Genomic DNA, 18,406 nt, shown 5'->3' with positions numbered 1-18,406 from the left:
ACGGTAATCGATGACTCTTCCAGGACACGAATCGTAAAAAAAATGTTCTCGAGAAGTTGTATCGAACGATGCGGAGACTTCGAAATAAGGGCAGAAATTGCTGTCAGGTTCGAGCGTGGGCGGCATCGTTGGCCCCGCAAGCTCGATACGCGCGATCGCGACACGGTGCACGTGTAGACCGGAAACTTGGGAAGTTCTCGGGTCGAAATTGCCGCTGGTCCGTGATAGCACGCGAACTTTTCTCCCGGGGCATTAGCCCTTAAGTGACTGGGAACGCGCGACGACGTAAGGCAACGGGGGTATTATGTTAGGCGTAGGTGGCGTGTGTACAGGCACGTCGATGCTAATTGGGGTACGTATGCGCGTCACGGTGCTTGTCAGATCTCGCGTTATCGATCGTAACCGATTGCACACAGGCCAAGCGATGGAGATTAAGCAGTTCGGGGTGCGCGAACTCCTGCCGGACACGAAATATTACATAACGTACGACGGTTCTACCACGATGCCAGTCTGCCACGAGACCACCACGTGGATCATCCTGAACAAGCCGATATACATCACGAAGCAGCAGGTGAGCATCGTCACGCTTCTCGATCTACCGACGACATGCCAACTTAATACCGTGCCAGATGGTCCTACTGAATATCAATCAGCTTTCACCTTGTACGATTTCTTTAAGCCACGAGTTGCAACTGTGCGTTGCTGTGTGTTGAGTTAAGAGTTACGGGTTGGTTCAATGCTCGAGATTCGGGTATCAGGATTTTCGGTTTACGTAGGCTCATCGTGTCTTTGGTGTAACTGTTGATGCAGAGTAGACTAGACGCGAGTAGGCGACGATAGATTTAGCAATACCCTAGCGACGACCCATAGCTGCTAGCTGTTGCCCAATGTTTGTTACGTAATTGGTAAGGTGGTATCGGTTCGCGAAAGTGCAAACTGTTAATTAACGTGAACGACAATACCACCCCAGTCCGTGTTTTTTTGAAATATACAGATGGATTAAGACTCTACTTGGGGTTTGACGACCACACCCCTCTAAGTATAGTTATTTGTAAAATTTAACTGGAGCCATTTCATATTACGAGAATAGTTCCCACTAGTCCAAGTACTTTATGGTCGTTTGGAAAGTACATCTAAAGTCTACGTTATTACTATCGAACACTGCTTGGTCTTCGCTCTCTTAAACAGTTCGTGTCCATTTAGTTCATACTCTTTTGAAAAATATAGATGGATTAAAACTCTACTTGGGGTTTGATGACCACGCCGCTCTAAGTAAGGTACGATCATTTGTAAAATCTAATTGGAGCCATTTGATATTACGAAAATAGTTCCCACTAATACAAGTAGTTTATGTCCGTTTGAAAAACACATCTAGAATCTACATTACTACTATTAGTCTTCGCCATCCTAAGTAGTTCGTGCCTATTTGTAGAATACATCTAGCGTCATTATCCGCTGCTATAGGGTCTCCCACTGCTTTAGGTAGTAGTCCATGTCCTTTTAAAAAGTACAGCTGGTCAGATCACACTTTGTTTTTGGTCTTCGTTCCATTTCTTTTGCAGAATATAGCGCACGTCATCGGACATTACTTGGAGTCTAACGACATACTGCCCTGAGTGTTAGACGCCAGGTGTATTTGCAAAAGAAAACGACTTGCACCAAAAACTGGCTTTAAAACAGCTTCAGCCGTAGTAATTAATCGGATACGACCTTCTTTACAACCTCTCAAACGGTTTAAATCTACCTTATCAATTGGACGAACCCTACCATTTAACGAAACCTCATCTTGGTTTGAAAATAAGTATTGATGTCGTGTCCCTGATAGTGCATCTGTATCTGTAGAACTTGCACAAAGATTTTCATCGCTGTTTGCAGTACATTTCTTGATTTTTCCTTCTTCCTTCGTACATATTGCTAACCTTGAAATATTCAACAAACCTTACGTCGTAAGAAAAGTATTCGTGTTTACCAACACTGTGCGTGCTACGAACGCGAATGTCGATATATCGTTATATCGTTATACTATTATGCCATGATTGATTTAATTTGACCGAATTATAGTGTAACTGAACTTGAAACTTGTTTTTACTAAATTGCTATATTTATTCCAAGGCTCCGTTCACATCGGTGCAATCTTTTCGCCGATATGGCGTCTGACATGAGAAGCCACAAACCATAAGTGATTACTAATTTAGATATACACCAAAGTTAAAGTTTCTCTAACGTTCAAAGTGATTATTCTCCTAAAAAGGAACGAAACAATGATTATTGAAGCCGAAGGCAGAATCCAGCTGAAAAACTATACTCAAACTTATCTATACACCAAAGTCAAAGTTTCTCTAACGTTCAAAGTGATTATTCTCCTAAAAATGAACGAAACAATGATTATTGAAGCCAAAGACAGAATCCAGCTGAAAAACTATACTCAAAATTATCTATACACCAAAGTCAAAGTTTCTCTAACGTTGAAAGTGATTATTCTCCTAAAAATGAACGAAACAATGATTATTGAAGCCAAAGACAGAATCTAGCTGAAAAACTATACTCAAACTTATCTATACACCAAAGTCAAAGTTTCTCTAACGTTCAAAGTGATTATTCTCCTAAAAAGGAACGAAACAATGATTATTGAAACCAAAGACAGAATCCAGCTGAAAAACTATACTTAAAATTATCTATACACCAAAGTCAAAGTTTCTCTAACGTTCAAAGTGATTATTCTCTTAAAAAGGAACGAAACAATGATTATTGAAGCCAAAGACAGAATCTAGCTGAAAAACTATACTGAAAATTATGTAGCCTTGCTAATATTTGATTTATATTCCGAGTATCCAACGGTAGGTTTCCTTTCCAAGCAAGGAAATCGCCGATGACCTTACCGATAAATACAAATATATCCACGTCAACGATACCGACTAAACTTACGACCGTTTATCACCAAATCTCAGTGTATAATAATTTTAAACGTTTACTCAACTTTACCACACTCCACAATTGAAGAGAATTTCGATAAATTGAGTATTAGAAGGGAATCGTCTGTCTTCCTCTTAAGAGCTAGTACATCAGAGGAAGCTTTTACACGCATACTCACCTTTCGATGTCAGATTTATTTACATCCAGAAAATGTATGTAAAATCTTAAAGTCGATTAAAATTGAGCACAATCAGATTACGTGCTGGATTTACCTTTCTACAGGTAATCTAAGATATTTTATCTGCTAAGAAGAAGGTCATGTGACAAAGAAGTGTATATCGATCTCAAGTCAAACCACAGTCTACTACGTAACGTTGACTATTGATTTTAATAATTTCCAAAATATTATAAGTGGTAGCAACCACACTTCTATTACTGATAACAGATATATCTGAAATGTCAGGAAAAGATTTACACATTGAAGAAATAAAAGCTATGGACACATGGAAACGATATACAGGGTGTTACCTTGTTTAAATAAATCCAAAAAGAAGGAATAAAGTTTGTCCGTTTAAAGCTTCGTTTACGAGGGAATCGAGTTTGAAAAAGTGTAAATAATACGTTTATTATCATTAGGTAATACTTAGCCGCCAAGTTTGAAAATTTGTAAATAATACATTTCTTTTATTATCGGGTAATATTTAGCTGCTATTGACGCATTCCAGTTACGAGCACCGAATGCTTTCATCGTGTCAATTTATTCGCGATTGCTATAGCGAGACATTCACAATTCAACAAATGAGAACGTACTGACAATAACAGTAGTCGGTAGCCGTACTGTCAGAGACGGAATGTAAATATTATGAAGGAAAACGAATACGAAAGTTTAAACGAAAATGGTCGTGCTACAATTTTCAAACACGCTTCTCTCGTAAACGAAGCTTCGAATGGAAAAATGTTATTGCTTTTTCTCGACTTGTTTTCACGTGTAGAATCACTACCTGCCCGATGTTACCATTCGTCCAGTAACACCCTGTATAACCATATCCTTTTTAATAAACTTCTCAACTCCATAATATTAGAGATTGAACTTAACGCTGCGTTAGAGTCTACTAGAAGCTTCAGTTCTGGACCTGATAATATTCGAAATATTTTGATCAATAATAACCAAAAAGAGGTTTTAAGTATTTTCTAAAAGTGTATAACTGCGTATGATTGAATGGTGTCTTTTCGGATAAATGATACGATACGATTATCATTACTATACTAAAACTTGGCAAAAACAAAAGTTTTCTCGACAGAAAATATTCAAAACTTATGGATTAAGGTAGTACCTTAAAATCAACCTTCTAGGCAGAAACCAGAACAGATTTAGACACTATTGATCCACAGTCGTCAGCCTTGTATTGTTAGACTCATATATATGCGAAGCATTCCTTCAAAAACAGCATTTAATTGCCATAATTGCTGGAAAGGATCTAAACACCGTTAAATAGATTCCACAAATTCGATTAAATTTTGGATTTAAATTGTCTAAATGTGAGATCACAGCAACCATCTTCACAAATAATAAATCGGTGAAAAATGATTGCATCGGAGCAACAGTAACTTAAAATAACGAATGCACTAAAAATTCGTGATTTAATTTTTTATAAGAGATATTCCATGATATCATTCCTTAAAAACATTAAAGACGAGTGTAGTCATAGATTAAATATAATAAAATCTACAGTATCGAAAAATTGGAGTGTTAAGTTGCACTTTTCAGTTAAAACATACCAGAATGTGATTTTCTCTAAATTGGATTATAACCCAATCGTCTACGATTATACAAAACCAAGCATTGAAATTAGAAGAAAACACTTAAGAAGATTACATCTACGATATGGTTAATCCGAACACATATTTAAATGATTTTACAAAAAGACCTTTTACAAACTTTTAAATTTCTAATTTAAGTAACTTCTTCGTAGTCTACAAATCGTCGTCCCTCGTTTTGTTTCAAATAGATAATACAACTTCCTTCGTAAATAACGGAAACACTTTTCATAGTAGACAAATTTTTAGAAATAGACAAAATTACAAATCTGAGTGTTTACGAAGCTCTCTACAATGAACTATGCATCAGACGAATATTTGGAATCAAAATCTGAGGAAAAGACGAGATATACAGTATGTACCACCTAAGATGAGCTATTTACAATTTTTAAAAGTGAAGTTCCTGCAATTATAGAAGTCTCGGAATACATAGAGAAAATAATACACGATGAATTTATAATTGTATTATTAGATATAATAATTATTATACCAATGCAGAATAATTGTTAGGTATCGATAACACGATAATCCAAGACATAATAGAACAGAGTACAATACTGAGACGTGCCAAAAATAATATTTTGCATTCTTGGATTTCTTCGTACTGGAATATTTAGAAACGACAAAGCCGACACTGCCGCGAAATAATTAAAACCCACCAATTGTTAAAGATTTGCAAAGAATTTTCTTAAAGTTTCAATAGAATCTTAAAACAAAAAATGGAGAAATTCAAGACTCAGTGATCTACAATCCTCGACACGGGATTAGCTCAACAGTCTCAACAAATGGAAACGATCAAACCATAGTGACACGACTAAGAATCGGATGCGAGTGATGTCTAGCGATGTAAATAACTCTATCGAACATATGTTGAGCAACTGTACCAAGTAAAAAGGCACAGAATAGGATTTATCAACTTTCTCAAAAGCTCAACGAACAAAGAACTCAATAACGAGTTCTGTCACTGATTAAAAATTGGATATCAGTGATATCTAGTGATGTAAATAACTCTATCGAACATATGTTGAGCAACTGTACCAAGTAAAAAGGCACAGAATAGGATTTATCGACTATCTCAAAAGCTTAATGAGTAAAGAACTCGATGATGAGTTTTGTCACCGATTAAAAATTGGATGTCAGTGCTATCTAGTGATGTAAATAAATCTATCGAACATATGTTGAGCAACTGTACCAAGTAAAAAGGCACAGAATGCGCTTTATCAACTTTCTCAAAAGCTCAACGAGCAAAGAACTCGACGACGAGTTCTGTCACCGACTAAGAATTGGATGTAAGTGATGTCTAGTGATGTAAATAACTCTATCGAACACATTTTGAGCAACTGTACCGAATAAAAAGGCACAGAATACGCTTTATCACCTTTCTCAAAAGCTCAACGAGTAAAGACCTTGATGACGAGTTCTGTCACCGACTAAGAATTGGATGTAAGTGATGTCTAATGATGTAAATAACTCTATCGAACACATTTTACGCAACTGTACCAAGTAAAAAGGCACAGAATAGGATTTATCAACTTTCTCAAAAGCTCAACGAACAAAGAACTCGATGACGAGTTCTGTCACCGACTAAGAATTGGATGTAAGTGATGTCTATTGATGTAAATAACTCTATCGAACATATGTTGAGCAACTGTACCAAGTAAAAAGGCACAGAATACGATTTATCAACTTTCTCAAAAGCTCAACGAGTAAAGAACTCAATAACGAGTTCTGTCACCGATTAAAAATTGGATATTAGTGATATCTAGTGATGTAAATAACTCTATCGAACACATTTTGAGCAACTGTACCAAGTAAAAAGGCATAGAATACGATTTATCAACTTTCTCAAAAGCTCAACGAGCAAAGAACTCGATGACGAGTTCTGTCACCGACTAAGAATTGGATGTAAGTGATGTCTAATGATGTATATAACTCTATCGAACATATGTTGAGCAACTGTACCGTGTAAAAGACACAGAATAGGATTTATCAACTTTCTCAAAAGTTCAATGAACAAAGAACTCGATGACGAGTTCTGTCACCGACTAAGAATTGGTTGTAAGTGATGTCTATTGATGTAAATAACTCTATCGAACATATGTTGAGCAACTGTACCAAGTAAAAAGTCATAGAATATGATTTATCAACTTTTTCAAAAGATCAATGAACAAAGAACTCGATGACGAGTTCTGTCACCGACTAAGAATTGGATGTAAGTGATGTCTAATGATGTAAATAAGTCTATCGAACACATTTTGAGCAACTGTACCAAGTAAAAAGGCACAGAATACGATTTATCAACTTTCTCAAAAGCTCAACGAGCAAAGAACTCGTGTAAAAGGTAGCTGCACCGGTTCTGGAATAAACAAATGCACAATTAAATCTCTAATAATCTCAATGGATGTGACGTTTACCCGAAAAACAAAAACAAAAATGTATCTGATTCTGAATAGCAAATAAATGCATAGTAAAACGAAAGCAGCGATCCAGGTAGCCTAGAATTCGAGGGGGCGAGGTTTGAATATTGCCAGCCAACGAAGCGTTTTCACGATACAAGGAGCGTAACCCAGAAACATCTAATTTCCAAAACGCGACTAGCCTAACCGTCGTTCCTGCTACACCCCGGCGTCACAAAAGACGCAACGCTGAGATTCTCGCGCCCGATATCGCGCCTCCAGGGTCGTGCTTCTTTTTCGTACGGAATCGAAAAAGTAGTGCCACGATCGATCATAGACTAGAACTTCATTTCGTTTGAAACGGCGCCAGGGCCGGGATTCGTATCTGAGCGAGACGACTTGAAGAATCGTGGTAACACACGCACGAAAGTAGTTTCTGATGTTCTTTTAACGATTTCGCGTGGCCAGGGACGAGCGTAATCTCGTGGCGCGTGCCGCGCACGCCCGCGCAACAAAGGAAATTGGTTTACGTGGATTCCTTATCGTCTCGAGATTACGCTTTGATGACTTAATGCGTTTTCTTTCTTTCTAGATGAACGATACGGCACGGTAAATTATATTGTTAGATAATGATATAAAGAGAGGCCCCCAGGCCAGCTGGTTAATCGAATTAAACGAACGGTACTCAACAATGAACGACGTTGGTATTTTTTCATTTAATTTCAATCCCATTACTCGAGTCGAAAACGAAAATCGCGAGCTTTTAAGATATACAGGTTTTTACGGTTTCTGGACCAATTAGAAGCAGAGTTTGTCGAAAACACCTCCAAGTATAATATAATCAGAAGGCAGTACGATTTAATGAAGGTAGTGCTCAACAATGGACAGCGTTGGTATTTTTTTATTTAATTTCAATCCCATTAGTCGAGTCGAGAACGAAAATCGCGAGCTTTTAAGATAGACAGGTTTTTACGGTTTGTGGACCAATTAGAAGTAGAGTTTGTCGAAAACACCTCTAACTATAGTCAGAAGGTAATACGATTTAACGAATGATCGATTCTTTTAAGCGAATATTATTATTTGGTAATTTATTGCTTCGAAATTCGGTCCCCGAATATTTGTAAATTAATCGAACGGAAGTCTTTTATTTATCCATTGTAAGAGAATAACCGGAATTCCCGTGTAAATAGCTTTCCAGTATTAATTCACGGTTGAATCGATGAAATTTCGAATGCAAATTTTACCGCTTGCGTTTTCAGATTATAATATCTCCCGATTCTAGGAAATTTCGCGTTTCGTTTCCACCGGGATAGAAAATTAAAAGTAATTCATCAGAAAACTATTCGATCGACTATTCGAGTCGGTGAATTCATTAACAGTGGCTCTGAAAAGTATTCGTACACTACATTATAAGGAAAATCATCTTACCTGTAACACTGATTTTAGAAAATATTTGCGTGCACGTAGAGCACAATAGTGCATACACGAGAAATTTTTTTCTCCACAGGAAATTTCATTAAAAAGGTGAAATTAATTCTCGAAGATTTCAATGTTTTTCTTGTTCTTTCAATGCAACGTTTCTCGAGACACTTACTACAGAATGATACAACAAAAATTCTCTTCAAAAAAAAAAACTGTTCACTTTTTACTGTTCTATCGTTCAATAGTGAAACAAATCCCCAAACAATTGTATTAAAAGAATTAAGAAACGTTGAATTCTCGAGTCTTGATTTTATCCTCTCGAGAACATTTTTCGTCGACAAAAGAATTACGTCGTGTGCCACCCGGTACGCTTTACGTGCACACAAACTTTCATTAAAATAAGACTTGTAGGTTAGGGAAATTACCTTGTAATACAGCGAACTAATACCATTTTGATCCACTGTATGCGCGCCATTATCGTCGGCCATTACTCGCGACAGCTCGTTGTTTAAACGCGCCGATTACACAACGGTCCTCCCAATTACACCATCGAATATAATTCTTGAAAAAATGCTTAAAAAGGGTAAGCGCTTTCGCTGGTCGTGTAATGAACGTCCGCCCTGCGAATCAATCAGCTAAATGGATCGCTCGTGTGCGCGGCCCGGGTGCAGTTGCACTTTCGAAAATCAAAAAGCCACGCAGCGACGTCGTCGTTTCATCTCGCGTTTTAATACCGCGCGATCGAGTCAGTCGGTGCGTTGTCCTCAGACGGCGTGCACAAAGCGTCGAAAGTACGCGCACGATCCACGCCGACAAAGGGAGGAAATAATATCCCGAATTCAATAACTCGACTATCGACTTTCGACGGTAGTACCGGCCGTGGTCTTTGTCGAACGTTTAAGCGATTTTAATTCGACGTCTCTTTTCGAGGTTAGTTATACGATCGCTAGCGCGCGCGTTTCGATACGCCCGGAATAAATTCCAATCGTTTGAAATGAAATATCGCTTCGTTTTGGATTAATCGGCAAAGAATCGTGGAATTTCGTTACCGTGCAATTATCCAACGATACGAAATAAAAAAGTTGATTCGCGGGAGTACGCAATTCGATAATTGAAAACGGTTCGTCGAACGAACTCACCGTAATGGCAAATCTTACGGAATAATCGAATCGGTTGCAGTTTGTAAATAACCGGACACGTACCGTGGGAACGAGTAGGGTCGGATGTGTTTACATCCCCACTCTGGGTACAGTCTTACTAGCTGGCCTTCGCAACACAGACGATGTTCGATGTAACCGAAGACGATGACAAAGAACGATGACAGTCAGTTGGAGATTGAGCGAGACAAAATAATTCACAGCATTGGCGTAGCCTTCGAGCGAAAACGTTGGATTAGAATCTTTCTGTTTGTATTATACATTGTACGTAAATATTATCTCTGAATCGGTGAGCTTCTCCTAACGAAACAAAGAGTTTAATTCAATGTCGTTGGTGATCGTTAATCTCTTGAAATTATTTCCAGCTAAAAGAATTGATTTCTACTCGTTAAAAGTAATATAAATCCGTTTAAACTTAATTCTATCTAGACAAACTCTGCGTAATTAAATTTACACAATATTAAGTTTCGTTCAAATTAAAAGCATAACATTTACGTTTTCTTTTACATTATAAATTTTCCGAGGAGCTGCTGTCATTAGCCCCTCGGAGAATTTATAATCTGGGAAAACAAAAATTATGCTTTTCTTCGATTTTATCACGACTGACTTTCGTAGGTTTGTCTCGATTAATAGGATCGATGTTAGAACAAAAATACTATAATAACAATCAAGAGGACAATGAGGTCTTTTAAGGACCCTACTTGGTAAAGAACGTCGACCATTCCACTTTGGTATATTAAGGGTTAATTGGAAGAGCAGACTCAAAAGATGACTCGAACACTGTGGTCGATAGCAAAAACGTCTTCATAGTTCGGACGTTACACGAATGCCAATGAAGTCCATGTCATTCTGCGTAATACAGTCAGCGCCATCTACTACTATTTGGGCATTAGCGATTCAACACCTCGAATAGTCCGTACCCTATTTTAAAATACACCTGTAGTCTTCGAACGCCACTTACTGGATCATCGTGCCAAATAGGACGGATCTTCTGCAAAATATAGCTGGTGTCATCTGACTCTGCTCGGATTACGCTATATCAAGCGATCTATACCCTCTGACAGAATACATCTGGCGTCATCAGACACTAGCTTACGTCTATTGACCCATCACCCCAAAATGCAGCTGGTTGGTATCATCCGACACTGCTTGGTCTTTGCTACCTCTAGTAATCCATAGCCTTGTGTAAACTATACTTAGCATCGACGTATACTCTTTAGGATCTACTGACCCTCCACGTCTGGTAGTTCGTAATCTCTTATAGAACACGTGTAGAGTCATCAAACGTTAGTTAAGGTCTGTTAACTCATCGTATCAAGTGGAACGTGTCTTTTGGAAAATATAATTAACGATATCAGATTCTACTCGGATTTCGTTACGTCGAGTGGTCGGTATCCTCTTGCAGAATACACCATTATTATTTCGCAGAATACGTCACGAGACACTAACTTAGGTCTGTTCCATCGTTGCAAGAAATCCACGTTCTTTCGCAAAAATGCTACTGACCGGTGTCATCCGACATTGCTCACTCCTCGCTATTTTTAATAGTCCCTGCCCTTTTGTAAAATACACTTAACATGGACGTTCACTCTTCAGGATCTATCGACTACCCGGGTCTGATAGTTCTCTTGTAAAGTACATGCAGAGTCATCGTCTGCTGACATATCATACCAAGTAGGACGTGTCTTGCAAAATATAGTTGATCTCAGATTCTAGTGGTCTGTATCCTCTTACAGAATACACCTAGTGTTATTTGCCACTGTTTAGGTCCTACCGGCACACCACTTTTGGTAGTCCATATACTTGTACAGCATACACCTAGCGTCAACAGACGCTCCTTAGGGTTTATTGACCCACTACACCGAGTAGTCCATGTCTTTTTAGAAAATACGGCCAGTGTCATTTGACATTGCTCGGTTTTCACCGCTGTCTCTTCAACACCTCGAGTAGTCTACGCCCTTAAGCAAGATATACCTAGTGTCAACATACAGTACTTTTACGGTAAATTTTATGGCGCACACCACCCGTTCGTATCTCATAAAGAACTGGACACGTACACGCGAACTCGAGATGAAATAATTCGCGGGTCGGTTAATTCGCAAACAAAAAGTGAATTCAAAGGCCGGCTCGTCCGTCACGGATTTAATTTTCCCGGTACTCGGTTGCTCAGAAAATTAAACACCGTATACACGAACGAAAACGTCTCCGCGTTTAAACGAACGCGCGGCTCGCTGCGCGTGTAAATTTCCACGTTCCGCTGGAGTGGTATCAGAGTCGTGAAAAATGTACCGTGCTTGACGTTGTAATTGTTTAGCATGTCGCGTGGACACGCGTCCCCGAATTAATCCCGGCAGTGTGCACGCGATTTATTCGAGAAAAGGAACGATGTCAGCAAATTGTCGTTGAGAGCGAAATTGCCAGTGTAATTAATGAAGAGAACGAGAGAGTTAAGTCCGCGCTCGCATCTTTTTACGTACAGGGTGATCCATACAAAGTGTTACCAGCTCATCTTCCGCACAATGGATAAGTACTGGCTCGCGTCTTTGCGTTTTGATGCTATATCGAACGAAAGGATCTTTCTCGTGGATGCAATTAAGTTTGCCAAGTTTTATCCAATAAAAACGTGTACAGCGTGTTTCAAGAATAGGGTGTGCGTACAAAATTCAACGAATACCGTAAATTCAACGTTTACGAAGTTCGAACGTTCATCGAATTTAATATTTATGGAATGTAATTATTACTATTGAATAATTACCCTAGCGACAGTGTTTTGCAAACGTTTGCTTCACTCTCTTTGAAGAAATTGGTTTATCCAAAGACAATGTCACATCGTCGCAGACGGTTCGAAATATACACTAAGGATCCACCGTATAGTTATGCGAGAGAAACGTATGTCGTTCAGTGGGAAACAGAGAGCAATCTGCTGACATCCGAACAATTTTTTTACGTCGTTTTCTAAAATTTCGACATAAAGGGATCCCCAAGTTGTTACTCACCTGACAACGACACGGTCCGATCAAAGATTCAATGGCCACTTTAGCGAATGACATATCGCGGATACATAAATTTACAATCCATTTTAATAAATTTATCGGGAACACCTCCAACGACGACGAAGGATTATACTTGCTAAGGCGGATCGCCGAGATTCCCTGGATAGCACGTTTTTCGGGGTAAGTTACACCAGGGACATCAAAGAGATGCAAAATAACCAAACGACGTGTAGTTGGTTACTCTGACAAAAAATCAGCGCCGAGACCACCACGCGGCGGTGTAACGTGAGTCGAATGTTTTCGAGCTTATCGCACATCGTAGACTCCATTACGGTGAAAAGAGTCGCCAAGTCAAGATTAGTAGGATAGAGACCCGAGCGTTTTCAAAATGAATTTTTACTCGAACGGTGACTCGTACGAGCAAAATTATAGATCACGTTTTCGATTCGGTGTTTCACGGATAATCGATTCCCCTTAACCCTCATCGTACCACGCTTTGGGTCTTTTCTGACCCAGAGAGACCTTTGCCGAATTTTACCATCGGTATTCATTTTTTTAGAAATTTAACAAAGGACGTTTCTATTTAAAATGAGTTTTTAAACGAAATGTTTGTCCGAGTACGGTCAAACTACGGGTCAGTTCTGACCCAGGGTTTCTCTCACCGTCGCCTAAACTGTCGATGTTGCAAGGGTTGAGGTAAACTCTGCTTTCGAACAAAATACAGGGTGTCGTTTAAAATAATATTCAAATCTTCGACTTTTCGAGATAAAAGTACGCAGATTCTAATACAATAGAAATTGTATTTGCTTTTGTTCTTTGAAGGTTATTACAACAACACGGTTATCCACAAAATTATATCCACTGATGTATGGCGTAAATAACGTTTAAGATAAATGGATGTCAGGAATAGAAGGACGTCTAAGATCACCGTGTGCTTTTGAAAACCTGCGTCTAATACAAGAACATATCGTATTTAATTTCAATAATATTTTCTTAAATGTCAAACGATTTTTTATCTCGAATACCAGTGGTCTTGAGAGACACCGTACAGTCCATGTATCTGTCATAGGGGACTCTAGATAACTTACTATTATTACTCTGGATAAGTTACCGTTTATCCAGTATTGTAAAGACTCTGGATAAGTTACCGTTTATCCAGTATTGAAGAGACTCTGGATAAGTTATCGTTTATCCAGTATTGTTAAGACTCTGGATAAGTTACTATTTATTCAGTATTGTAAAGACTCTGGATAAGTTATCGTTTGTCCAGTATTGTATAGTGTCTGGATAAGTTATCGTTTATCCAGTATTGTAAAGACTCTGGATATGTTACCGTTTAACCAGTATTGAAGAAACTCTGGATAAGTTACTGTTTATCCAATATTGTAAAGACTCTGGATAAGTTACCGTTTATTCAGTGTTGAAGAGACTCTGGATAAGTTATCGTTTATCCAGTATTGTAAAGACTCTGGATAAGTTACCGTTCATCTACTATTGAAGAGACTCTGGATAAGTTACCGTTTATTCAGTATTGAAGAGACTCTGGATAAGTTATCGTTTATCCAGTATTGTTAAGACTCTGGATAAGTTACTATTTATTCAGTATTGTAAAGACTCTGGATAAGTTATCGTTTGTCCAGTATTGTATAGAGTCTGGATAAGTTATCGTTTATCCAGTATTGTTAAGACTCTGGATAAGTTACTATTTATTCAGTATTGTAAAGGCTCTGGATAAGTTATCGTTTGTCCAGTATTGTATAGAGTCTGGATAAGTTACCATTTAACCAGTATTGTAAAGACTCTGGATAAGTTACTGTTTATCCAGTATAGTTAAGACTCTGGATAAGTTACTATTTATCCAGTATTGTAAAGACTCTGGATAAGTTACCGTTTATCCAATATTGTAAAGACTCTGGATAAGTTACCATTTAACCAGTATTGTAAATACTCTGGATAAGTTACCGTTTATTTAGTATTCAGGCGTCGAGAATCAAACGTGTCGAGAGGTCGAGAATGCAAAGACTCGTTTGAACGTTTTCTTCTTCTGTCTTTGCAGCTTCTAGCATTGCGACAGCTGATGCGGGGGGACAAGGAGCATCCGAATGCTCCGCTTGGGAATAATTTCAGACCGCCTCAACCGCTTCATCATCGTCCCGTGCGAACAAACATCGACTTTAACGTTCAGGTACAGTAAAGAATGCGCACATTTTACATATTGAAACGCACGATCGCCAACGATTGTCTAAACTTTATTTTGCTCCCCAGGGACCGAAAAACTGTCCGACGATGAATAGGAACATATATTACAAAGGTACGAGGTGCTGTATACAATAGCCGTGAAGTAAAATGGGAAAAGTTCATTGAATATTCGCTGGAACTGGGTTACGCTTCACCTAATTTTGCCCCGGTGTATTTCTGGTTTCGCGCGGACGATGAAAGGTCCTGGATTGGTCGGATCGAACGGATTTCAGCATATTTTATTCAAAACGTTAAAAAGTAACCCTCGAGAAATTTTGTTTGTAATTTTTTGTATAAAAACCGGTTAAATCTTTCATCACGGGATACATTCTGTGGAAATTATTAAGTTATTAAACACAACTTTTAAACTTTCGATTATTTTTAAGGTACGAAAGAATCATAAACGAAATTAACCAGTCGGAAGATTAATGTTTTCTAAATTAATCAAGGTCAGCCTGTTTGAATTTTGTCGAGTATGAAATATAATAAAATGATGTTTTGTACGAAAGTGTCCCTCGCGGAAGGGTATAGAAACAAATTCAATGATGACATAAATGTGATTTTTATTAACAAGAAGAAAAGGAGAAAACACTCGACGGAGGTAAACGGTTTGATTCGAGAATAGTAGATCGAATCAGATAGTGAGCAAATCAATCTGATACCGATTGTTAACGTCGAGACTGAAATATTGCTCTTCATTTGTATTAAGTATTAGAGTATAACTGATCGTTAGAGGGCAGGCTACTACTATTTATCTTTGATACTGACATTATGTTGTCTGGTTTCTATTCTATATATCGTTGAATATAGAAAAAATATTATGCGATACTATAGAATTTATTTCCATGTAACGTAGTCCAACATACTTTTCAAAAAAGTATAGGTGACCTTGATTTTTTCAAGAAAAATAAACAAACTCTTATAAAAATTTGTTACAACATTAAGCGAAATACGTGAAACTACGACACAGAATGCAACGTTAATTAAATTATCCTTGGCTAAAATAACAAACAATAAATACGGTAAATGTCTCGAGCAAAACACGATATTGAATTGTGTTCTATTAATACAGGTTTAGAAATGAAAATTTTGTTAAATTATGCTCGATTATGTCAATTATGTCAGTGTCTCACTGGTCCACGTGAAAATCGATACAGTAACTTTCAACTGGTATATACAGTTAAAAAATAACTTCAAAAAATAATTTATCGTACAATACGAGAATAATAACTTGAATTTATTGCTCGCGTTTGTTTTCTTTCCAATTTCTTTATCCTACGATAACGAGATAAGTCGAGTCGGTACAAATTGCAAACACAACAATTTAGTCGGTTAAAGTTTTTCGATATAAAACGTCTCACGTATACGTGTACACTATGTCCCGTTAAAAATAATCTACCTTAGTATTTTGGGTACCTTAAATAAAATAGTCTACCTTAGTATTTTGGGTATCTTAAATAAAATAGTCTACCTTAGTATTTTGGGTATCTTAAATAAAATAGTCTACCTTAGTATTTTGGGTATCTTAAATAAAATAGTTTACCTTAGTATTTTAGATATCTTAAATAAAATAGTCTACCTTAGTATTTTGGGTATCTTAAATAAAATAGTCTACCTTAGTATTTTGGGTATCTTAAATAATAAAGAGGTAGATTAAATGATGCAGAGAGAGACTTCGAAGACTTCTTCCTATCGTTACAAACTGCCCAAGATATTAACACGGTCTGTTTCTAACGAGATACTTTTAAAAAAATGTTTCATCCGTTCTGATCGTCCACGTTCCAAGCGTATCCACGTTCAGCGTGTTTTATATTCCATGAACTTGACCCGATATCCAAGCAACGAAACATTGAAAATATCAAGATCAACGTCCGGTGATCGTGTCCTTACCGCGTTCGGTGTTGCAGCAAACAGCTGGAAATAACCCCGAGGAACCGACGGAGACGCCTGGCGTTCGCAGTTAACTATGCTTTCCCTGGGATGAGCTGGAACTTCGCCGTTAAGAGAATAAACCCATTGACATATCAATTAAAATGAAACGCGCGTGATGAACGGGTCACCGTCGATACGATCGAGCAGTCCGCGGTGGCGCGTGTCGTTGAGGTCGAGAGCGAGTGAGGGTGAGAGAGAGAGAGAAAGAGTGCGCAAGAATGAAAGAAACGGAACAAAAAGAAAAAAGAAAAAAAAAAAACAGAAAAATGCTTTGTTGTACTATTAGACGTGAATTGCCAAGTATGTTTCCAGTAACGAGAACAAAAAAAAAAAAATGAAGATATACAGAGATATATAGAGATTACAACTTAGCGGAGATAAGGTAACCGTAAGATTACACAAGATATATTATTATACGTATATCGATCAACTATCGAAAGCTATGACTATCGTGGCCTGCGTGGGAGGGGTTTACCGGGGGTTTGGGGGCGGTCGAAAGAGAGAGAGAGAGATGCGACACTATGTATAAAGATTCATGCGTGACGGTGCACACACAGACACAACAAACATACACACTATCGAACGAAAGTTTATACTATATTCTTGTAATAAAACGCTGAAAACGTAGAAGGAAGTACGGCATCGTAACCCTGTCTTCTGCGCGCGAAGCGCGCAACTAATCCCATCGATCTGCTCCGCATTCCTTGACACCCTGCATTACCCGAGGATTTCATCGTGGATCGACGCGAGCTCGAACCGACCGAGGGTATCGTACCGGTAAAGCGACGCTTATCGCGGGTTACTTACCGACCGGGGTCGATAATGTAGGGAAACCGCGCCGCAAGAAAGTTACCCGATCGTCTCCTCGACGTTGGTTCGCGATCGATCTCGTCGTGTACGTTCTCCGGCGCCAATTAAATCCCTCCGTGTCCGTTTTCGTCGACTCTAGAGTTAGATCGAAGCTTTGCGTATCCGAGTCCCTGCAAGCCGGTTTTGGCTACAGGGTTACCCGACAATGCGAGATTCACGGTGCGCGTACCCCCGTGGGTGAACACGCGCCTCCTGGCTGGAATTCTAACACGCTGGGGTCTGGTGACGGAACGGAGTCAGCGGTTACAGAGGTTGGTGCGAGCGGAATCTCGACGAGGAGAGGACACAGCGGGGTCGAAAGGTTGGCCGTTGGTGGGGGTGTTGGGGTAAGGGTGCCGGCGAGCGGAATAGATTTCATTGAACCAGAATTCAACGGTGCTGCCCACGGACGGCTATGCGGCAAGGGAGTCGAAAAGGGACAGCGACGGGTAACGAGCGAGCGAGAGGTCGACGAAACGACGAGTGGTGGGGGTACCGCCGGTCGGAGAAGGGAGGTATGGTGCGCGAGAGGGAGGGGGTAGCGAGAGGAACAGACACGGGGATACGTAGGCATCGTGTCGGTGGCCTCTGCGGCAAATCTGCAGGTTTCCGTGGCGTGTGCGTGGGACGATAATAATCGCGGAAATCGTCGGTCCGCGTAAACGTGACCGTGGGGTGGAATCGTCGC

General features: G+C 39.0%; 1 protein-coding gene across 5 annotated transcripts in view; it reads left to right on the top strand.

The window, feature by feature from the left end:
- The window catches only part of Carpb (Carbonic anhydrase-related protein B), a 29,603-nt gene extending 12,000 nt beyond the window's left edge, over positions 1–17,603 (top strand). For all 5 annotated transcript variants that reach the window (XM_076315447.1, XM_076315451.1, XM_076315446.1 and 2 more), the window contains 4 exons: positions 417–571; positions 14,756–14,884; positions 14,965–15,010; positions 16,845–17,603. In XM_076315447.1, coding sequence (XP_076171562.1) covers positions 417–571; positions 14,756–14,884; positions 14,965–15,010; positions 16,845–16,861 — 347 coding nt within the window. In that variant the 3' untranslated portion in view covers positions 16,862–17,603. The remainder of the gene's footprint in view (positions 1–416; positions 572–14,755; positions 14,885–14,964; positions 15,011–16,844) is intronic.
- Positions 17,604–18,406: the final 803 nt, after the last annotated feature.

The sequence above is a fragment of the Ptiloglossa arizonensis genome, chromosome 1 (genome assembly GCF_051014685.1).
Source record: "Ptiloglossa arizonensis isolate GNS036 chromosome 1, iyPtiAriz1_principal, whole genome shotgun sequence".
Lineage (NCBI taxonomy): Eukaryota > Metazoa > Arthropoda > Insecta > Hymenoptera > Colletidae > Ptiloglossa > Ptiloglossa arizonensis.
This window is presented reverse-complemented; position numbering and strand designations above follow the sequence as displayed.